Source organism: Canis lupus, chromosome 8 (genome assembly GCF_048164855.1).
Source record: "Canis lupus baileyi chromosome 8, mCanLup2.hap1, whole genome shotgun sequence".
Classification (NCBI taxonomy): domain Eukaryota; kingdom Metazoa; phylum Chordata; class Mammalia; order Carnivora; family Canidae; genus Canis; species Canis lupus.
Window position 1 is genome coordinate 60,852,292 of NC_132845.1, and position 23,073 is coordinate 60,875,364.

Genomic DNA, 23,073 nt, shown 5'->3' on the forward strand with positions numbered 1-23,073 from the left:
ACACAACCCACCGAATGGGAGATATGTTTCAGCCAAATATCTGATAAAGAACTTGTACCTAGAATACATAAATAACTATGGCAGCTCAATAATAAAAATACAAATAACTCAATTTAGAAATGACCTAAATAGATAGTTCTTCAAAGATGATATACAATTGGCCAATAAGCACATGATGCTCAACATCAGTAGCCATGAGGGAAATGCAAATCAAAACCACAATGGGGGGATCCCTAGGTGGCTCAGCAGTTTAGCGCCTGCCTTCGGCCCAGGGTGTGATCCTGCAGTCCCAGGATGGAGTCCCATGTCGGACTCCCTGCATGGAGCCTGCTTCTCCCTCTGCCTGTGTCTCTGCCTTTCTCTCTCTCTCTCTGTCTCTCATGAATAAATAAATAAAATCTTAGGGGATCCCTGGGTGGCTCAGCAGTTTAGTGCCTGCCTTCGGCCTAGGGCCTGATCCTGGAGTTCCGGGATCGAGTCCCGCATCGGGCTCCCTGCATGGGGCCTGCTTCTCCCTCTGCCTGTGTCTCTGCCTCTCGCTCTCTCTCTGTGTCTCTCATGAATAAATGAATAAAAGCTTTAAAAAAATAAATAAAATCTTTTAAAAAAAAACACAATGGGGTATCACTTTATACCCATTAGGATAACCATAATTTAAAAGACAAATAATTAACAAATATTGCAAGGATATGGAAAGATTGTAACCCCCATGCAATGCTGGTAGGAATGTAAAATGACACATCTGCGTTAGAAAACAGTTTGGCAAGTCTTCAAATGGTTGAACATAGAGTGAAATGATCCAGTAATGCCACTCCTAAATATACATCCAAGAAAAATAAAAGAATATTCCCTCAAGTCTTGTCCATGGGTGTTCATAGAAGCATTATTTATAATAGTCCCAAAGTGGAAACAACCCAAATGGCCAGCAACTGATGAATGGATACAGAAAATGTGGTATATCCATAAACTGGAATAAAAATTCCCAATAACCGGGATCCCTTGGTGGCTCAGTGGTTTGGCACCTGCCTTTGGCCCAGGGCACGATCCTGGAGTCCCGGGATCAAGTCCCGCATCGGGCTCCCTGCATGGAGCCTGCTTCTCCCTCTGCCTGTGTCTCTGCCTCTCTCTGACTGTCTATCATGAATAAATAAATAAAATCTTAAAAAAATCCCAATAAAAAGTAACAAAGTACTGATACAGCCTATGACTTGGATGGATCTTGAAACCATTATGGTAAGTGAAAGAAGCCAGTCATAAAGGCCCACACATTATATGAGTCCATTTATATGAAATGTTCAGAATAGGTCATCTATAGAGATAGGAAATATATTAGTGGTTGCCTAAGGCTGGAATGATAGGAGGTCTTATGGATATTTCCCCAAAAAACTTATATGTCAAAATTTTAATTCCTAATGTGACTATATTTGGAGATGGGGATGGCAAGGGAGTGATAAAGGCTAAATAATGTCATAGGGTGGGACTTTAATCTGACAGGTCTGGTGTCCTTACACAAAGAGAGACACCAGAGCTCGCTTTCTCTTCATCTCTCCCTCCCTCTCTCTTTCTCTCTCTCTCTCCCTTTCTCCACATTTCCCTCTTCCTTTCCTCCCCCTTTCCTCTTTTCCCTTCTCTATCTCTCCCATCCTCCTCACCTCTGCCTTTTCCCCCTCCCTCTTCCTCCTCCTCCCCTTTTTTCCTCCTCCTCCCTCTTCTTCTTCTTCTTCCTCTTCTCTTCTCTTCTCTCTTCTCTTCCCTTCTCTCTCTCTCTCTCTCTAGCCAGGAAGAGAGATTTCATCAGGAACCAAACTGGCCAGCATCTTGATTACCAATACAGTAGCCATAGTAATAGTAGTCACCAATGTGTGAAACTTCCCAAAACTCGAGGCTCCTTATGTCTCTGAAATCCTGTGATTCTGTGATGCCTGCTTCTCCAGGGAGGAGAACCTTTGGCCAGTTGAGGGAGTAGCCTGGCTAAGTTTCTTTGCTTTTAGTAAGAGTTAAGTCAGTGGGGTGACGGTGGTTACTTCAGGCCAAACCACACTTATTGGGTATGTAGAAGGAGAAGTAGGACTTCTGTTTGGCTTTGTGAAATGTTGACAATAACGGTCTCTCACCACTGCCTACACAATCTCTCCCTTTTCAGAAAAGAAAAGATGTCAGATTTGCTGGAAGGCAGTGCTTCTATCCCACTCCTTATTCTGTCTCTTCATCCTCCAGGGAGGTGATTGAAGGTACAGCTGAGGGGCGTAACAGGGAAGGCAGGAGGGACACCTGGGTGGCTCAGCGGTTGAGTGTCTGCCTTCAGCTCAGGGTGTGACCCTGGGGTCCCAGGATCGAGTCCTACGTTGGGCTCCCTGCATGGATCCTGCTTCTCCCTCTACCAGTGTCTCTGCCTCTCTCTATGTCTCTCATGAATAAATAAATAAAATCTTAAAAAGAAAACAGGGAAGATGCGAGAACCAAGGAGGTCTTAGCTTAGCAGGAAACTCGGCTTTGAAAGGTATATTAGTTTCCTAGGGCTGCATATATCACTATCTATTGGGTATTACTATATGGTGGGTGGTTTAAAACAAGAGAAATTTATTCTCTTGTAGTTCTGAAGGTTTGAAATCTGAAATCAAGGTATTGGCAGGGCTGTACTCCCTCTGGAGCCTGTGGGTGAGGATCCTTCCTTAGCTTTTCTGTGTTCTGGTAGCTGTGCTATTCATTGGCTTCGTCAGTTTGTGGCCACATCATTCCCATTTCTGCCTCTGTCGTCACATGTCCTTCTCCTCTGTCATCTCTTCTTTATTTTTTAAGTGTAATTACCATTAAATATAGGACCCACTGGGTAATCCAGGATGATTTCATCTTAATATTATTAATTTAATTATATATGCAAAGACCCTTTTTTCAAATAAGGCAACATTCACAAGTTCCAGGAATTAAAACATGGACATATTTTGGGGATGGGGGTGTCACCATTCAATCCACTTCTGGAGGCAAATGATCCTGGTTGAAATCCCAGCTTTAACATTTTCTAGGCAGGTGACCCTGAGTGAGTCACCTTCCCTTTCTGTCTGAGTCTTAGTTTCTTAACCTGTGAAAGGAGGACAATTGTACCCATTGTGTGAGGAGGTTTTAAGGAATGTCTAACACATGGGAAAAGATCAATAGGGTGGCCATTGGGAGGCAGTTGAGGTAGTTCCTTCTTTTGAATTCCTCTAAAGCCCTGACATTCTGTCCTACTCTTTTGTCCCTCATCATTCATTGCCTTTATTATTTCATGCCAAATTCTTACCTCTCTAGTGAGTTTTCACCTCTAGAGGGAAGGGTCAGTTTGTATTTCATCTTTTAACTCTTGATATTCCCTAGAATTATAATAATGGTGAGAGATATCATCACTGAGACCCTACATGTGCTGGATACTTTATATACATTATCTCACTATTCACAGTAGGCATTATCTTTCCCATTGTACAGGTGAGTCCACTGAATTTTTTTTTAACGATTTTATTTACTTATGAGAGAGAGAGAGAGAGAGGCAGAGACACAGGCAGAGGGAGAGACAGGCTCCATGCCGGGAGCCCGACGTGGGACTCGATCCCAGGTCTCCAGGATCACACCCTGGGCTGAAGGCGGCGCTAAACCGCTGAGCCACCGGGCTGCCCAAGTCCACTGAAATTTAAATAAGTTAGCATATCTTATACGTGACAGTATTAGGGCAATTCTACCATAGGTATTTTGAGCTATGAACTAGTTGATTACAAACTTGTTGGCTAGGCTGGACTGAGAAGGCTGGTTCTGTTAACACTACCAAATTGACTCACTAGAGGAGCTTCTGTTACAACCAGGAAAATGAGCAATCAGGAGGTTGCACTTGGAACTACTAAGTTGAAAAACTACACATCTGTAACCAAGGTCACATAGTTGCAAATCAGGAATTAGGAGGCTGCTTCATTGCCTTTAACCTGCCTTTTAACAACCAAAAGCCTGGAGTTTGGATACTTAATACTACTACAGAAGACCTCCATGTCTTCTCTACCTTACTAGTCATCAGAAAATGGCCAATTGCAATAAGAAAGTGGCTCCTGTTTCACTTCTACCTTCTAAATCTCATGCATGGACATCTAAGTGGAAGAACCTAATGTGCAAAGAAATCTAAGAAATGTAATTTTTAGTCCAGACAGGCTCATTAGGAGGTAAGAATAGGTTCTGGGTATCAAATGACACCCAAAGTGTAGGAAAGCCAAGTATGAACCCTTGCTCACAGCATGCACCCTACACATAGTAGAATCATTAACTCATTGCAGGACTTGAAGACAATTTCATTCTATCTGCTCATTTTGCAGAGGATGAAACTGAAGCCCAGAGAGAGGAAGTGATTGGGGGAGTGAGTAAAGAATGGCATAAAGAAAAAAAAATGGCACAAAGAAGCTGGCATGGATAGGCTGGAAGAGAAATCTTCAGGAAACTTCTTGGTGTCCAAAGAGCTTCTGACTTTACAAAGATTGAATGTTTTGATCTAATTCAGATCCAAGAGGATGCTGGCCACTAAGAGATGCAAGCATTTTGAACTGGGAGTAGATAACGAAGTGAAAGGGCCAAGTGATCCAATTCCAAGCTTCAGGATTGTTTTGTTTTTATTTTTGCGGGGGAAATATTGAAGCAATAGAAAAATTATCTGTAGGAGAAGAAATAGTTATATTCTTACTCTCCCTGCCCCCAGATAATCTTCCCAGGGTGCTGACAAAGCTCAAAATCTCCAGGTTGCGGATAATTTTCATATGTGCTTTTATGTGAGAATCTAGGACTTGTGCCCAACTACTTGGAAAATGTGAGCACCAGCTGGTTCAGAGAAGCAGTGCCAATAGATGTGAGAAGGCAGGTGCTGGAAGCAGTTCTCTGTGCTCTGCCCTCATCTCTTTCTGACTTCTTCTACACCTCCATGTCCTCACCCTTGCCAAGGCCTTCCTCACAATTCATTTGGGGTTTCCCAGAAAAATGCTACCACCATCCTAGGTTGCCCCACCCTGAAATTAGGATGAGATTGCGAGAGGGGTTTACATGTGACAGACAGAAACATTTTACAAGGCATGAGTGTGGTCAATGACAGTTCAACTAGGAGTATGGGAGACAACTTTCAGGGTGGCCTCAATGATTCCCACCTCCTAGTAGTCATGCCTTTATATAGTTCTCTCCCCTTCAATGTAGACTGGATTTAGTGACTACCTTTTAGCAAGTAGAATGTGGCAGAAATGATGGGATGTCACTTCCAAGATTAGGTTACAAAAATGGACCAAAAACCATAAGATACCTAGGAATAACCAAAGAGATAAAAGTTCTGTACATTGGAAACTATAGAACACTTATGAAAGAATTGTGGAAAGAAATTGTGGAAGACACAAAGAAAAATGTTCCATGCTCATAGATTGAAAGAACAAATACTGTTAAAATGTCTATACTTCCCAGAGCAATCTACACATTCAATTCAATCCCTATCAAATTAGCACCAGCATTTTTCATGGAGCTAGAACAAACAATTCTAAAATTTGTATAGAACCAGGTAAGACCCTGAATAGCCAAAGTAATGTTGAAAAAGAAAACCAGGGGCACCTGGGTGGCTCAGTGGTTGAGCGTCTGTATTTGGCTCAGGTCATGATCCTGGGGTCCTGGGATCGAGTTCTGCATCAGGCTCCCCACAGGGAGCTTGCTTCTCCCTCTGCCTATGTCTCTGCAACAGATATTGGTGAGAATACAGAGAAAGGGGAGCTCTCTTACATTGTGGGTGGGAATGCAAACTGGTTCGCCACTTTAGAGAACAGTATGGAGGTTCCTCAAAAAATTGAAAATAGAACTACCCTATGACCCAGCAGTTGCACTACTGGGTATTTATCCAAAGGATATAAACATAGTGATGCCAAGGGGCACATGCACCCTAATGTTTATAGCAGCACTATCTACAATAGCCAAAATATGGATAGAACTCAAATGTTCATGGATAGATGAATGGATAAAAAAGATGTGGTACGTACACACACAGAGAGACATTACTTAGCCATCAAAAAGAATGAAATCTTGCCATTTGCCAAAACATGGATGGAACAAGAGGGTATTATGCTAGTGAAATAAGTGAGTCCTCTATGGAGGAGCTAGAACACAAGCTGGCATGATGCTTCTTGACTGATACCACCAGTGAAAAGGCTCTAGACTTGAAGGAGATAGAACTGAGGTTTAGAGTCATCCCTTTGACTCAGGTGTATCATGTACATGATCCCATGGAATCCTCAACACAATGTTGTGAGGTAGCCATCATTATTCCTGTATTACAATTGGAGAAACTGAAGATCAGAAGAGGCAGACCTGTCTAAGGTCACATAACTAGGAAGAGATAGACCTGGACATTCTCCTAGAGGCTGAGAGAGGGGTTGCTTCACATTCCTTTCCTTTACTCCTATTCTGCCTAATTCTAGATGCAAGTCTGATAAAAGAAGGCAAAATTTGGGGATAGGGTGCTATAGGCATGGGGCTAATAGTGGAGGGACGGCCCCACAGGGGTGGGCATTAAACCTCCTCCAACCTCAAAAAGACTGTGCCTCTCCCAGGAACACAGACAGCTACAGAAAGGAAAGAGAAACCTCTCATAGCTTGGACTCTGCTCTGGGCACAGATTATATAGTGCTTTGGGAAGCTTCCCTCTGGCTTCTATAAGTTTTACCAATAGAAGTACATTTATTTAGGCAGCTCTTTCCAATGTTCTGGCAAAAGAGCCTTAAGTCCTCAATGTGAACTTTATGAGATACACAAGTGAATCTTCACCACTTTTCCTGTTGAGGAATCTGACAAAGTATTCTGAGGAACCTGCAAGGGAAGGGGCACATGACAAACCCTGGGCCTTTTGCCCCTGCCTAGAAATGTCACAAAGCATGAACTTATCAGACAGGTCTCCTGGTCCTTTGGTTGTGGGCCCTACCAGCCCTAGCTTACACCCCTGTAGATGGTTCTCTTTCACAGGGGTGCCTGATATCTGGTCCCATGCCTCTGGGGTGAGGGAATTGTTGCTCTTGAAATGATTAATCCCATCATTCCTTAGGCCCATGAAGGGATCTGATCGGCAGCTGCCAAAGGTGTCCCTACATCTGGAATCAGCTGGGCCAGGTAGCTCCTACCATCTAAAAACTCTCCCTCCAGCTGACATTCTGTCTCTGGGTCCTCAAAAAACATACTTAAGCCTTCTTTTTGGGGAAGGCTCTTTGAAGGCTCTACTGTCCTAATTCTTCCAGCCTGGGTTTCCCTGATTTCAGTCCACCAATCAACAGCCCTAGAGGAGCAGAAAAGAGATTTGCTTAGAGATGCTCAGGCTTCTTGAGGACTGGACCAAAGTCAGAACTGAAGTTTGGGCTGAAACTGAAGCTAGGGATATTGGCAGGGGCTGCCACCCTGGAACATCTGTTGGTGCTGGCCTAGGTTGGAGCTGCTGGCAAATACCTTGCCGCACACTGGAGGGAGACACAGGGCTTCTTACCACTGTGGGCCACCTGGTAGATGAGCACTCTGCCTGAAGCTCTTGCCACACTCAGGGCAAATGTTAAGGCTTCTGGCCTGTGTGAGTATGTTGGTGCTGCAGCAGATCTCAACTGCCTACAAAACTCTTGCTGCAACTGGGACACTTACAGGGTATCTCGCCTGTGGGCATGCATTGGTGTTTAAGGAGCTTGGAGCTGTGGTAGAAGGTTTTGTCACATTCTGAATGGGCATAGGGTTGTCCGCCCAAGTGAATACACTGGTGCTCAATGAATTGGGTATGCTCACTAAAGCCATGGCCGTGTTTGGGGTTGTTCTTCGCTATGCATATGCTGGTGCCAGGCTGTACGAGCTGTTGAAGTTCTTGACACATTTACAGTAATTATAGGGCTTCTCCCCAGTGTGTGAATGCTGGTGCTTGAACAGATAAAAGCTGCACCCAGAGCTGTCACCAGATTGGGCACAGCAGTAAGGGCTTCACATCCCTGTGTGAGCGCTGGTTCTGCAACAGACTGGAGCTAAGGCTGAAGCTCTTGCCACACAGTCCCTCCAGCGGTAGGGCTTCTCGCCCCTGTGTGCCTGCTGGTGCTGGATTAGAATGGAGCGAACACTGAAAGTCTTACCACACTCAGCAGCTATAGGGCTTCCGCTGGTGCTTAATCAGGTTGGAGCCGCGGCCCGAGGCCTCCCTGCACTCTGGGAGCTTGTGAAACTGGAGGCTTGAGTGGGAAACCAGGGTGTTGCACAAGTTGGAACTGAGGCTGAAGCAGCCGCCACACTCAGGCCAGGGCAGGGGTATGGTTTCTCATCCGTGTGTACATGGTGGCGCTTAACTAGTTGTGAGCCTCGCTGGAAGCTCTTGCCACACCCAGAACAATAGGGATTGATTGTCACCTGCGCGGCTGATTTGGTGGTGAAGGAGGTCAGGGCGGCAGGATGCCGTCAGTCCACACTCCCGGCACTCGAAGGCTTTGGGGACTGCAAGACGGTCCTGCCAGAGGCCTCTTCCCTGGGCCACAGCCTGACCTACATCGGTATTTCAGACCCAGCAGCATTCCCCAGGAGGCCGGCTGTCGCCGCCAGGGAGGGCCCGCTGGGATGGGCGGACCTCGGGGCTCCCCGGGATGTCCGCTTCCCCTGCCGCTCCGCGCCGTCCGAGTTCTCCTTTGCCACTTCTGGCCACGTTGACTGCATTGCAGTGAAAACCACCACCACCACCACCACCACCGTCTCCTAAACAGCAGCCGCTCAGCTCACAAGCGGAGCCAGGACGGGAGACACTCCGGACCCAGAGCCAGCACCGGAAACGGAAATGTCCACCAGCCCGTGCCGCTCTAGGAAGTGGCAGCGAACGGTCTCGGTAGGTTTAACCCTCTCCTTCACCTGACTGAGCAAGAGCTCCGCATCTGCGGCCGCTGTCAGGAATTTGACACTTTGGGGCCTGGCTCACGATCCTGAATCCGTCAGCGCGGAATTCGGCGCCCGGGCCATCGCTGTGGGGCGGCGAAGCGAGCTGGAAGGAAAAGGTGATCGCTGTCGTGGACACGCGGGGTGGAGGGGGTGGGGGCGGAGTGGCCGCGGCACCTGGAGCAGCACGGTACTGAGACTCCGAGGTCGGATGTCTGGGTTCTCCAAAGGGACCAGCCCACGGCGAGCCCCCTGAGAGCTTCCCCTCGGTCCTAAGCCCGGCGTGCTAAGCAAGGCGCAGACTACATATCCCAGCATGCACCGAACGCGCCGCTGGGGTGCGCACAGGGATTAGGTAACCACTACTGTCTACGTGCGTCCTGCGACTGTGCAGAGCACCGGGACCGAGAACTACAACTTCCAACTTGCAAAATCACTGCGGCGGCGCCGCTTAAAAAGCGTCAGAGGGGAGGTGCCCGGCCCCGCCCCTCTCTTCCAGTTCCGTTCCCTTGGAGGAGCGGCGAGGAGGGGGGCGGAGCCTTAGGCCTGAGCCAAGATGGCGGCTGCGAAACCGACCCTCACGGACTCGCTCTCGTTCTGCCTCGCGCAGCTCACGGCGGCGGCCGGGGAGGGTCTAGGTGGGGGAAAGGACACAGCTACCAACGAGACACCCTTGGGCCGTGCGCTCTTAGCCCTCCGCACGCGCCACGTCAAGGCAGCAGGGGGAATCGAGCGCTTCCGGGCGCGCGGCGGGCTCCGCCCCCTTCTCGCGCTGCTACGGCGAGCGGCTGCAGCGGGCCCCGCCCCGTCCCAGGCTGGCCCCGGCTCCGCCCCCTCGTCCGTCGAGTCAGCGGCTTCTGCTGGCCCCGCCCCCTCGCCGGGCCCTGCCCCCTCCGCTGCGTCCTCCTCGTCGTCGCCCTCGCCGCCAGCGCGCCTGCGCAAGACCCTGGACTTGGCGCTGAGCATCCTAGCCAACTGCTGTACGGAAGGGGCGTGCCGGGCTGAAGTGCGCAGACTCGGAGGCATTCTCCCTTTGGGTAAGTGCTCCGCCCTCTTTTCCTAGACGGGTTCAGCGCTCCAGTCTCCTCTCCGGGCGTGGGCGGGGCCCGGGGTTCTTTGTGCTGGTGTTCTGGCGGCGCCGCGCCTCTGCCTCTCGAGCCTCGCTTGGAGGTTACCCCCGGGCCTGACCAGAGCAGCCAACCACAGCCGTTCCCTGCGCACTGGCTGTTCCCTCGAATCTGGGCTGGTGGAGGCCACAGGGTTGGCTGAGGACTTCTGGGTGATTCGTACTCTTCCACCTCGGAGTGGCCCCTATACCCTCTGATGAACTTGGGTCAGAAGGTGTGGTCGTTCTCTGCACCGAGCCAGACCCTCCAAAGCTAGGATCCCTCATTGTAAGATGGAATAATAATAATAATAATAATAGCGACCTCGCAAAATTGAAGTAGGGAGAAAATGAGATGCAACTATAGAACGCAGATATTCTTCTTCTTTTTTTTTTTTAAGATTTTATTTATTCATGAGAGAGAGGCAGAGACACAGGCAGAGGGAGAAGCAGGCTCCACGCAGGGAGCCCGATGTGGGACTCGATCCCGGGACTCCAGGATCACGCCCCGAGTCGAAGGCAGACGCTCAACCACTGAGCCACCCAGGCGTCCCGAACGCAGATATTCTAAGCATAGACTGGGTACTCTGGGTTGTCAAAAACTAGCGCAATAACAAATCCTAACAAAAGAAAACAAGCTTTTTTTTTTTCTTGGCGCCTCTTAGTGGCAAAGTTGGGAACACAGTTTACACACGGCCCGCCAGTTAGGAAAGTAAGTATGCCAGTTTTGACAAAGTCTTATTTTGGATAAAAGGAGACTTTAGCATATTTTAAACCTGTTAATAAGGTGCGCCTGGACCGTAACATGTTTGACACGAGGCACGTTAATAAGTCCTTAATAAATAACAGGTTTTGTTATTAGCATATGACCCTCATCATTCAGTTACTGTTCTATATTTTAAATATCTCCTGAATCCGTCGCCGTTTATTACTTGTTTCGTCATGTGCCCAGGAACGGGTGCCCGCGTGTTGGTCTGTGCTGGTACCTGACTTGGTTTAAGCCACTGTCCTTTCTCACCTTAACAATTGGGCCAGCCTCCTTGCTGGCCAACACCCCCCCAACCCCCCCAACCCCCCCACCCCCGCCGCCTTATTCTTTTTCCCTATAATCCATTCTCCCTATTGTATCACATTGTATCACAGCACTCCTATTCTTAAAACCCTGCGTGGTTCCCATTGTCCTCATATTCAAGTCCTGCCGGATCCCTTGGCCTGGCATTCGAGGCCCTCCATGAGATCATAGCTCAGACATTGGATCTCACTTCTGGGCCTTTGCAAAGGCTGCTTCTGGACCTGAAATGCCCTGCGACACCCCCATCCACCACCTTTCGTAACAAATACCTGCCTGCTTAACCTTTCAGACCCATTATGTGTTAACCTCTTCTGGAGGCCTTCGCTGACCCTTTCAGACCACATTCTTGAAGTCATTAATGAGAGAGACAAGAAGGGGGTAGGACCCTCAAGAGGCCAAATTCTCTTGCAGTGACTATTCTTCAGTGTGTGAAGACTGATAGCATCCAGAACCGAACAGCCCGTGCTCTGGGGAACTTGGCCATGGAACCTGAGAGCTGTGGGGACATCCATTCTGCTGGTGAGGAGGCTCTGAGCATGGAGTTAGCCAGTGCTTGGGTGGGAGAGGGGCTCGGGTACCTCCTTGCTCACTCTTTGTCCTCCTCTTCTCCAGGTGCTGTTCCCTTGCTCGTTGAGAGCCTGACAGCCTGCCAGGACTCACAGTGTCTGCAGAGTGTGGTGCGCGCCCTTCGCAACCTGGCGGACTCACCCCAGCACCGCCTGGCCCTGGCGCAGCAGGGAGCAGTGCGCCCTCTGGCTGAGCTTCTGGCCGCTGCCCCAGACCCTGCGCTGACCTTGGCCCTAGTCCGTGCCCTCTTGGAGCTGAGTCGAGGCTGCTCCCGGGCCTGTGCTGAGCAGCTAAGTCTCGGTGGGGGACTAGGACCACTGGTCAGTTTGGCCTCCCACCCCAAAAAGGCAGTACGAGAGGCAACTATCCTGATCCTCGCCAACCTGTGTGCCCAAGGCCTTGTACGGCCTGCACTGGGCAATGCTGGTGGGGTAGAGGTACTACTGGGTGAGCTCCGGCGGCGCAGAGGGCCCAATGGGGCTGGCCCAGCCTCCCAGCAGCCCCTGGTGCGGGCTGTGTGCCTGCTGTGCAGGGAGGCCATCAACCGGGCCCGGCTGCGGGACGCAGGTGGTTTGGAGCTGTTGATGGGTCTGCTACGGGACCCTCGTGCCAGTGCCTGGCACCCTCGCGTTGTGGCTGCGCTGGTGGGCTTCCTCTATGACACTGGAGCCCTGGGCCGGCTCCAGGCTCTGGGACTCGTACCCCTCTTGGCTGGGCAGCTGTGTGGGGATGCTGGTGATGAGGAAGAAGAGGGAAGAGAAGCTGCTTCCTGGGACTTTCCTGAGGAGCGGACCCCTGAGCGGGCACAGGCTGGAAGCTTCCGAAGCCTAAGGTGAGTTCCCACCTGATGGCTGGCTCTCTCCGCTACCCTACCCTGTCTCAGCAGGACTCTTAGTGTTTCTTTTCTTTTTTTTTTTTTAAAGCAGGACTCTTATTGACTCTGATTCCTGACTCCTTGTTCTCCCTGGACATGACCACTTTCTAGTCACCGTTAAGCACATGTCCTTTCTTCCTTGGTCTGCGTTTGGCCTTGGCTCTACCCCAGTACCTCTGAACTTGGGGACCAGACAGATTCACTGGGCCTTTTTAAAAATTTTGTTGCCTGTTTGCCCTTCATTTGAACATAAATTCTAGGAGGACGGGGACTTTCGTTTTGTTCATTGCTTGTGCCTAGTACCTAATCCTGGGCTTGGCACATGATAGGCATCAGTAATTGCTGAACGAGTTGGGTTTTTTCCTCCATTTCTCTTTCTCTCCTACCTCCGCTTGGCCCTACCTCCTCCCACTGCTTCAGTCACCTCCTTTTGCAGGACAGCTCTGTGGCACTGCTCCTTTACGTTGGCTCTGGGTTCAGTGTCTCCTTTCTCCCCTCTGCAGGTCATGGCTGATCTCTGAGGGCTATGCCGCAGGCCCAGGAGACATCTCTCCGGACTGGTCCCCTGAGCGATGTCCCCCGCCTCCACCACCACCACCAGAGCCAGCTGAGCCAACCAGCCCCACCCTGGGTCCAACGCCACTGCGGTCACCTCGCACACTGCGCACGCCTGGCCGCAGCCCTGCTGCCACCTCTGAGGAGCCTTGGGGCCGTGAGGGACCAGCGCTGCTGCTATTGTCACGATTTTCACAGGCTCCTGACCCAAGTGGGGCACTGGTTACTGGCCCGGCCCTGTGTGGCCTGCTGGCCTATGTGACGGGCTCACCGGGCCCACCGAGCCCACGGGCACTACGCATCCTGGCGCGCCTTACCTGCAACCCTGCCTGTCTTGAGGCCTTCGTGCGCAGCTACGGTGCTGCACTGCTGCGTGCCTGGCTTGTGTTAGGCGTTGCCCCAGATGATTGGCCCACGCTGCGTGCCCGACCAGCTCGACGCCAGCACCGGGAGCTGGGTGCGTCTCCCATAAGAGCCCCCATCCCCCTCTAGTTCTGGACTGAGACCCTCACCTTGCTGCTCGTGGCTCTCACTGCCTCTAGCCCACTATCCAACTTCAGTCACCACGTGGGAAGAGGTGAGGGACTCCCACCATGCAAAGTTCTGCTCCATCCTCTGTCCAAGTCTTGGGGCCTAGGTACCCCCAAACCAGGCTTGGCTCCAACGACTTAGAATCGTGTCTGTCTATATTTCTTTACCCAGTCTGCTCTTCTTTACCCAATCTCACATTGTCCTGACTGGCTTCTCGTTGGGCACACTGACTTGGAAAGCCCCAGCTCAGGCCCCATATGCTCCCAGGTGCCCCGAGCACTCCCAACACGGCCAGGGACTGCCTTGTCTTCTGTGCTCTGACTATGGGCTCTTGTAGTCCTTCCAAGCTGGACGTACTCCCTGACCATCACACTTTTTTCTTATCCTTGACCTCCAGTTCCTAGCATTTAGACCTTTTCTCTCTGGGCCTGTAGTCATCCCCTCTTGCGTGCCCTGGGGTTTTAGCCTCCTTCCTTTCAAGGACCCACAGCTGGGACATCAGCTCCCAACCTGACCTGCTCTGCCCACCTCTGCAGGTGAGATGTTGCTGCAGAACCTGACCGTGCAGGCTGAATCACCCTTTGGAGTGGGTGCCCTCACCCACCTGCTGCTCTCTGGAAGCCCTGAGGACCGTGTGGCCTGTGCATTAACCCTGCCCTTCATCTGCCGGTGAGGGGGGATGTGGGTGCCTCACAGGGGTCGGGAGCAGTGCCACTCATTTCACCTTCTGAAAGAGTCCCTTTCTTCCCAAAGGAAACCCTCTCTGTGGCGCCGGCTACTTCTGGACCAGGGCGGCCTCCGACTCCTCCTCTCGGCACTAACTCGGCCAGCTCCACATCCACTCTTCCTCTTCTTTGCTGCGGACTCCCTTTCCTGCCTCCAAGGCCTAGTGTCTCCCACTGTGATCCCAGCCCTTCCACCTCCAATGCCCTTGGACCTAGATGCTCCCTCCCCTTGCCTCTATGAACCTCTGCTGGGTCCAGCCCCCATCCCAGCCCCTGACCTGCACTTCCTGCTGGACTCAGGCCTACGGCTCCCTGCCCAGCGAGCTGCCTCAGCTACTGCCTCACCTTTCTTCCGGGCCCTGCTAGCTGGCAGCTTTGCTGAAGCCCAGATGAACCTGGTGCCGCTTCGAGGCCTGTCACCCAGCGCAGCCTGGCCTATCCTGCATCACCTGCATGGTTGCCGGGGCTGTGGGGCTGCCCTGGGGCCCATTCCCCCACTGGGTCAGCCACTGCTGGGTTCAGAGGCTGAGGAGGCACTGGAGGCTGCTGGCCGTTTCTTGCTGCCTGGGCTGGAGGAGGAGCTGGAAGAGGCTGTGGGCCATATTCACCTGGGACCCCACGGTGGCCCAGAGTCTGTGGGTGAGGTATTCCGCCTGGGTCGGCCCCGGCTGGTTGCCCATTGTGCCCGCTGGACCCTGGGGCCGGGGCAGTGCCCGCGGAAGCGGGCCTTGGCCTTAATGGGGCTTGTGGAGGCAGCCGGCGAGGAGACTGGGCCCCTGATGGAGGCTTTACTCGCTGTGGTGATGGGAGTTGAATTGGGGGGCAAGGGCTCTAGCTTAGACTGCTGATATCTCCGGGGAGGGGATCCAGGGATGAGTTGGCTATGAAGGAGGACTCCCTCGGAGCAGCAGGAGAGGAAGCTGAGCAGACGTCACCATCAGGGACCGACGAGAGGATGGAACTGTACCGCAGGATGATGGTCTGAAGACGCAGGAGTGAGAAGCCAAGGCCCACAGTTTGAGTGTGGACCCAAAGACGGAGAACAGCCCGGGACCCCAGGCACCTGGCCTGGCCCAGCCTTCCAGAGTGGAGATTAAAAACTTTGGAATTGGATACCGTATGGTGTGGTGTCTGCTTGCTTTCCTGTGGTCCCCTCACCCCACCAATCAACTAGGTCTTATTCAGGTGGCCGTATCTCAGTACGGGCCACCCTGGCATATAGGAGTTTAAAAGTAAATTTCTGGAGTCCTGGGCTAGAGTAGGGTACTGGAGAAAACCCGCTTCCAGCTCCTGCAGCTTCATTGCTCAGACAGCTACCCAGCTAGACACACACATTAGTCAGGGATGAAGGGGCTGGGCCAAGGGAATGCAATGAGCACGGGGATGTATGTCCAAGGCCTTGGCATTACTGTTTCCTGAGTGTCTTTCACCCACTTTGGGCCTTTGGTCTCTGGGTCTGTTTTCATCTCTTGGGTCAAGTGTCCTCTGCTATTAGACCCACTGTGTTCCTGGAGTCCCCGAGGACCCGTCTTAGTTTTACTCAGAGATAGCCAGGGCCCCAGACTACATTCAGGTTAAGGAAGGGCTTATGTTGTACTGTGGTGTCTCGAGGTAGGGTCTCTCTAGCACTTGGGTCCCAGATCACTAGCTGCTCAGGTGACCTCCTGACGGAGTGTGGCTGGACTGCGCCTGCCTGTCGGCTAAGGCTGACACTTGTTATCTCTGTACCTCTGTGAGTGTTTGTCCCGTTCCTTGTTCTCTGGCTCTGCGTTAGAACCACTCAGAGAGCTTTTTAAAAATACTGATACCTAGGCACTTTCTTCTTTTTTTTTTTTTTTTTTTTTCCCTAGGCACTTTCTTACTGAGTTGGGCTGAGGGGAGGATGCCCTGGGCATCAGTATTTTTAAAAGCTTCCCAGGTCGTTATAAGCTGCTGCTGGGTTGAGACCAGTGGCTGCACCACCGTCCTGTCTGTCCATAGTCCTTTCTAAGTGTTATTTCATTTTGATTTCTCAGGGTCCCAGTCCAGGGAAGGCCTCTTGTTCCTCTGTGACCGGAGTCGGTGTCTTTTTTGTCTGTGTTCGCCAGGATCTGGGGAAAAGGGCTCTTTTGGCTTGTCTGGACTGCCTCGGTGTTGGGGAAGGGCTTTGTCCTGAAGGCTGGCTGTGGTCTGGCTGCCTGTGAGTGTTTTCCTGGAGTCTGCATGGGCTCTGGGCCTGGGCTCAGTTTACCTGTGTCTGTATGTCTGTTTCCAACCCTCGAAGAGAAGGTCCTGGCTTAGAGGGTGGCAGCGTTCGTTGTGTCTGTCTGTCTGTCTCTGTTTCTGAGAGATTTGTGTCTGGTGTGTGGATCTTTGGGGATCTCTGTTCATGTCATGGTCAGGGTCTCTAAAGGAAGGTCTCTGAACCTGTCGTCTGATCCTTAGAGCCATCACTCCTGCCCTCAGCCCAAAATTCTGTCTGGAGCTAATCTCCCAGGAATGGCCTGAGTGGACAGGACTTCTGTATGGGACTCAGGGTGCTGGCTTTGGGAGGTGTCTGCTTGGGGGCGTCGGCCTGTGGCTAAGGGTCTCATTGAGCAGAGGATCCCGAGCCGGGGCTGGGAGAGTCACTTCTCGGACTTTGGCTCCGGCCGCCCCGGGGCTCCCTGCAGCCGAGGCCAAGGCTGGGGTGTGGCTGCCTCGGCGCGGACGGGCGGGCTGGGCCTGGGTGGGCCGCGGCCCTCCCTCCCTTACACGCCCCCATCCCGAGTTCTCCCGTTCTTTGCACCCCCGCCCCCCCAGCCCCATCCCAGCGGGTCCCGGCTTCCTTACATGGTCACGGCCGGGCCTCCAACTCCCGGACGTCCCCCGCCCCCCGCCCCCACCGGACACAGCCCCCGCCCTGCTCGCCCCGCGCGGTGCGCCCGCGCCCCGCCATGGAGGACCTGGGTGAGTGGGGCTCGGGTCCCCTTGTCCCTAGCTCCTCACCGCCGTCTGGACCCGCTCCCGCGCGCTGCAAACCCCTCGCACTCCCCGCATCTCCCCATCCCCGCCTCCTGTCTTCTTGATTCTGGCCTCTGCCCGCGCCTCCTTTCCGACTCCACGTCCCCCTTCCTGCCTCTCCCTTCCTGCTTTTCCCGGACCGGCCGCTCCCTCCCTTTCCCCCTTGCTCGGCTCCTCCACCCCTAGCTGCTGACAGGCCGGCGGGGAGGTGCAGCGCCCACCAGCGGGCACCTGGGCTCCGGGGCTCCGGGACGGGAGGGGTTAAAGGGGTCTGGGTCCGGGCGCTGGGCGAGTAGGCGGGAAGGGAGACCACGACATCAAATTCTAGAGGGGAAAACAGGCCCTTCCCACGGTTTGGGGAAGAAAAGAGTTAAGTGCCCCTAAGGATGGTAGTAGGTGGGGGTCAGGTCTTTGGGGGCAGAAAGAGACTAGATGAGTGCCAGGACTCCAGAGAGACCGTAAGGGTTCCACTACGGTTCTCAGAGATGAGTAAAGGAGCAGGCACTTCCAGGTTCTGGGAAGGAAAGGGTTTAAAGGATCCAGATCTGGGGATGGGAGGTGGGGGTGGGGGTGTCTTGGTGGAGGAAGGAGGACCCAGGCATCTCCTCCTCCTGGCTTGTTGGAAACGCGGGGAAGGCTGTGCTCTCCATGCGAGAGAGGGGGTTCATGCACCCTGCGATAGGGGGTGCTGCTCGCCTGGGGTAACCGGCGCCGTGGAAAATAAGCCAATGGGAACGCAGGTCCCGGCCGACCCACCAATGAGGAGCGCCGGGTGGGACCCAGCGCCAGGTCCGGGAGGGGGCAGGAATTAGTGGGCTGAGAGAGCACCCAATCAGAAAGTTGGGTGCCAGGCGTTCGGCCAATTGAGCAATTTGGGGTGAAGCCAAATTTGACTTGAGTCAAGAGTCAATTTTGACCGCGTCGGGGAAGATGTTGAGAATAGAAGAATCAGGCAGCTTTTGTGCGCGACTCCCAAGATGAACGATTCGGGGTGTTTGGGTCATAAATATTCCTTCTCTGCCTCGGGGTGGCCTATGTTTCCATCCGATTCTTGACCTCTGCTCTTAACACTGCCTTCTGTCCTCCTCAGCTACTGCCCATTCGGAACCCTATCTCTAATCTCTGAAGACCCTGTCCCTGTCTCTGCTCTAACTTTAACCTCTCAAATTCTCACCCTGATGGCCTCTCCCATGCAGATGCCCTGCTCTCTGACCTGGAGACCACCACCTCACACATGCCAAGGTCAGGGGCTCCAAAAGACCGATCCCCGGAGTCTGTCGCAGCTCCCCTGCCCTACGGCCACCAGCCGCAGGTGAGATCAAATACTAGAGACCGGGGCAAGACTAGGGCCGAGCTTGGCCAGGGCTAGGGGAATCTGGGCTTATGGGCGGGCACAGTACATCCCACCACACATGTGTCCTTCTCTCTGTAGACAGGGTCTGGGGAGTCTGCAGGAGCCTCTGGGGACAAGGACCATCTGTACAGGTGAGGGGCCTGGGACCTAGGGGATGGGGATGCCACTTGCGACTCAGGTAAGGAGCCTTGGATTCCCCACCCCTGACCCCAGACTCCCACCCTGTTTTCCAGTACGGTATGCAAGCCTCGGTCCCCAAAGCCTGCAGCCCCCGCAGCCCCTCCATTCTCTTCTTCCAGCGGTGTCTTGGGCACAGGGCTCTGCGAGTTAGACCGGTTGCTTCAGGAGCTTAATGCTACCCAGTTCAACATCACAGGTACCAGGTCACAGAGATAGGCCTTGACGGGCTGGGGACAGGGCAGGGAAGGGCAGACACTGAGCAGTCTCCGCCTCCCAGAGTAGCAGCTAAAGAGACACAAGCCTTAAACAGGCTGGGGGTAGGCTCTGGTCCCATGTCCAGTGCCCTTCTTTCCTCTCTGCAGATGAAATAATGTCTCAGTTCCCATCTAGCAAGGAGACTGCAGGGGAACAGAAGGAGGACCCATCTGAGGACCAGAAAAGGCCGAGCCTGTGAGTTTGACATAGTTGGCAGAGCTGGGAGAGATGTGACGGGTCCCTGAGTTACTGGAGGATAGCATTCACTACTCTGGAGGGCTCTGAGCTGACACAAATTATGTTCTTCGCAGCCCTCCCAGCCCATCCCCTGTGCTCCCAAAGACTTCAGCAACCTCTGCCACCTTGGAGTTGGATAGATTGATGGCTTCGCTGTCTGACTTCCGTGTCCAAAACCACGTGAATCAGGTGGGGTGTGGCCAGTGTGGATTTATGGCTCCCTGACCCTTTTTAGGACCTTCCACACCTGCTGCCTTGCTGACTCAACTCTCATATCCTCCTTGTTGCAGCTTCCAGCCTCTGGATCAACCCAGCCACCAGTGCCAAGCTCTGTGAATGAGGGCTCCCCATCCTCACCAGGGCCAGCTAGCAAGGGCAGCCTAGACACCATGCTGGGGCTGCTGCAGTCTGATCTCAGCCGCCGTGGTGTTCCCACCCAGACCAAGGGGCTCTGTGGCTCCTGCAGTAAGCCTATTGCTGGGCAAGTAAGTGGAGCCCTGTGAGTAGGGCGTAGAGACCCATGGACCCATCCCTACTGGGAGCCAGACTTTGCACTGTTCCCTTTTAATAAATGATCTAGGAAGTGGGTATTACCATTGTTCATATTTTACAGATGAGGAGACTAAAGCTCTGAATCCTGTAGCACGTAAGTGGCAGATGAGAATTCCCACCCAGTTACCATTTATTGCGGTTCTACTGTGTGCCGGCCCAGTATTAGCTCCTTTACAAATCTCCATCTCAGTCTTCACAAATGTCTTATTGGTGCCACCTACCATCTCTCAGGCACCAACAAAGACTGTTTCTCCTCTACCAGTATCTGGTCTGCGAGCTCTGCTTCTTGGCTTATTGACTGAGTAGATGTTATTGATGACAGCTGTGCCCAGCAGTTGACCTAGATCCTCTTGCTGTATTTAGTGCCCTGCTTCCTGCCCCAAATTTCCAATCTTAGTAAGGCGGGGTGGCATTATGACTTGTGTGGACCCTAGACTCTTTCACCTTCATGGGTCCCTTCCTCTGTTAGAAAAAAAGTTAAAATTGTGGTTTATGACTGTGTTTGTGTGAAGATGAATATATATATAACATATATATATATTAAATATTTAATTTATTTATTTATTCATGAAAGACATAGAGAGAGACAGAGTCAGAGACAGAGGCAGAGGGAGAAGCAGGCCCCGTGCAGGGAGCCTGACGTGGGACTCGATCCTGGGTCTCCAGGATCACGCCCCAGGCCAAAGGCAACGCTAAAATGCTGAGCCACCCGGGCTGCCCAATATATTAATATTATACATTAAAGCATTTTCTTCTGGCTCATTTTTTTCTTCTGGTTTTAAAAGTAATTACATTTTCATGGGCTCCTAAAATTACTGGGGGCCCTAGGCACTGTGCTGGAGGACCTGGTTTAAATCTCTGTCACTTACAGATGGACTTGAACATCAGGTTCTTCATCCTGACTTCTCAGGGTGAATGGGGAGAAAGGAATGAAGGGAGTCAAATGGTAAAAAGAAAAAAAGACTCGAAATGTGCCATGTAGGTCTTAGCCCACTGGGCACATGGCAACCTGAGGACCACTCTGACCCAGGCCTTGTCCCCAACCTGCAGGTGGTGACCGCGCTGGGCCGTGCTTGGCACCCGGAACATTTCATTTGCGGTGGCTGTTCCATGGCCCTGGGAGGCAGCAGCTTCTTTGAGAAGGATGGAGCTCCCTTCTGCCCTGAATGCTACTTTGAACGCTTCTCCCCACGATGCGGCCTCTGCAATCAACCCATCCGACACGTGAGCCCTTCTCCTCCCACAGCTCCCACAGCTCCCACAGCTCCCGCCTACCCATGTCCTAGACCCTGCCCACTCTGACTTCCAAGTTCCTTGTTAGGTCCCTAGTGCTTCAAACTCCCACTTAAACCTGCATGCGGAGGTTCACGATGGGGGAGGGAGGGAAGAAGGGATGGAGGGCCCCACGGAGTGTCCTGATTCGTTTCCTGCAGAAGATGGTTACTGCCTTGGGCACCCACTGGCACCCGGAGCACTTCTGCTGCGTCAGTTGTGGGGAGCCCTTCGGAGACGAGGGTGAGAACGTGGCTCCAGCCTTGAAAGATACCCATCTGCTCAACATCCGGCCTCTATCACTTTGGTCCAGCCTGTTAGGACCTCCCACGTCTCCTGGCCCCATGCTCTCCCACACCTGGCTCCGTCCTATCCCGTCCCACTGGGCCACTTCCCTCTACCCATCCCTCCCGCTCTACCGCTCCCTCTGAGGGCCCCGCCTCCGGCCCCGGGCTCGGATCCTGCGAGTGGGGTGCAGCCCGCATCTCTTTCCTTGGCTCGGTCGGCCCCTAGGTTTCCACGAGCGCGAGGGCCGCCCCTACTGCCGCCGGGACTTCCTGCAGCTCTTCGCCCCGCGCTGCCAGGGCTGCCAAGGCCCCATCCTGGACAACTACATCTCGGCGCTCAGCGCGCTCTGGCACCCAGACTGCTTCGTGTGCAGGGTGCGCTGCTGCGGGAGCGCGGGGCGGGGAGAGGGGGGGGGGGGGCAGGGGAACCGGGAGGACGGGCAGCCCGGCTAGGAGCCTGGAGGTGGGGGGGATATGCAGGCATTCGGGTCAGGTGCTCACGTCTGGGGGGCGGCTGCGGGGCAGTGGGGCTCCCACGCTGGGTTAGCGCGCTCCTGCTGAAGCTAGTTACTGGGGGGGGGGGGGCGCTGACCTGCGCTTCCGCGGCCGCCCTTCCGCAGGAATGCTTCGCGCCCTTCTCGGGAGGCAGCTTCTTCGAGCACGAGGGCCGCCCGCTGTGCGAGAACCATTTCCACGCGCGGCGCGGGTCGTTGTGCGCCACGTGTGGCCTCCCGGTGACCGGCCGTTGCGTGTCCGCCCTGGGCCGCCGCTTCCACCCGGACCACTTCACCTGCACCTTTTGCCTGCGCCCGCTCACCAAGGGCTCCTTCCAGGAGCGCGCGGGCAAGCCCTACTGCCAGCCCTGCTTTGTCAAGCTCTTCGGCTGAGCGCCTGCGGGGCTGGCCCCTGCGGGAGAGCAAGGCCCCAGGGACCCCGCCCTTCCCCCAGACACCCCAAGGCCTTGCTCCTGGAGCTTGGGGGTCTCTCTCAGCCCACCCGGTGAGGCCTCAGCCACTGGAGAGACCCACCCCTAAGGTACTCTTAAATCCTCCATGGCCAAATTCAGAAAAGGTCTGGCCGATTTCAAGGCCTCCTGCGTGGCTCCTCCGCTGTGGAGCACCCCTGCCTGAGGTCTTCACTTTATTCCCACCCTTGGGGAGCCCCGGCCGGAGGAGGGCCCTTGCACTCTGACTAACCAGAGGACCGCCCGGACAGAGCTGCTCCCTGCTCCCTCACTATTCTGTGCACTTTTTTTTCTACCTACATAAAAGCACATGCCACATCATGCTGGTGCAGTGTCTCTGAGTGCGCGGGAAAGCCTTGTGCGGTGAGGCCTGGCCTCTTGTGCTGCCTCTGGCTGCAGCAGGTTCTAGGCCCCTGCCTGCGGCCGCCGTGCCACCTGCAGCCTCCACATTTGCAGGCTGCTCTTCACATATCAAATGAGCCTGCGCAGGATTGTACAGCCAGTGGGGAGCCAGAACAGGAGGTCAGGCTGGGCCCCTTGGAAACTTCCCACCCTCGTTCCCCATTTCTTCAGCAACCTGTATCCTCAAAATAGGCACTTAATCTGTCTCTACCCCCATGTCCCACACCCTCCCACCCTTGTCACCTTGTC

General features: G+C 53.4%; 2 protein-coding genes across 4 annotated transcripts; both read left to right on the forward strand.

Moving 5' to 3' along the window:
- The first annotated feature begins 2,792 nt into the window (after positions 1-2,792).
- Positions 2,793-15,452, forward strand: ARMC5 (armadillo repeat containing 5). 2 transcript variants are annotated; one of them, XM_072836611.1, is made up of 6 exons: positions 2,793-9,947; positions 11,499-11,606; positions 11,700-12,486; positions 13,032-13,540; positions 14,151-14,283; positions 14,368-15,452. In XM_072836611.1, the coding sequence occupies exons 1-6, from the start codon at positions 9,467-9,469 to the stop codon at positions 15,185-15,187; spliced, it is 2,838 nt and encodes a 945-aa protein (XP_072692712.1). In that variant the 5' UTR covers positions 2,793-9,466; the 3' UTR covers positions 15,188-15,452. The 2 variants fall into 2 exon arrangements, with proteins under 2 accessions (XP_072692712.1, XP_072692713.1); XM_072836612.1 differs by lacking the exon at positions 2,793-9,947 and adding an exon at positions 9,993-10,727.
- A 1,721-nt stretch (positions 15,453-17,173) lies between these two features.
- TGFB1I1 (transforming growth factor beta 1 induced transcript 1) lies at positions 17,174-22,743 on the forward strand. Of its 2 annotated transcripts, none has more exons than XM_072836617.1 (11): positions 17,174-17,267; positions 18,518-18,633; positions 18,754-18,806; positions 18,909-19,051; positions 19,218-19,305; positions 19,422-19,536; positions 19,638-19,832; positions 20,950-21,123; positions 21,333-21,414; positions 21,685-21,833; positions 22,079-22,743. In XM_072836617.1, the coding sequence occupies exons 1-11, from the start codon at positions 17,255-17,257 to the stop codon at positions 22,343-22,345; spliced, it is 1,395 nt and encodes a 464-aa protein (XP_072692718.1). In that variant the 5' UTR covers positions 17,174-17,254; the 3' UTR covers positions 22,346-22,743. The 2 variants fall into 2 exon arrangements, with proteins under 2 accessions (XP_072692718.1, XP_072692719.1); XM_072836618.1 differs by having other exon boundaries at positions 17,183-17,267; positions 18,518-18,590; positions 18,765-18,806.
- The last annotated feature ends 330 nt before the right edge of the window (positions 22,744-23,073 follow it).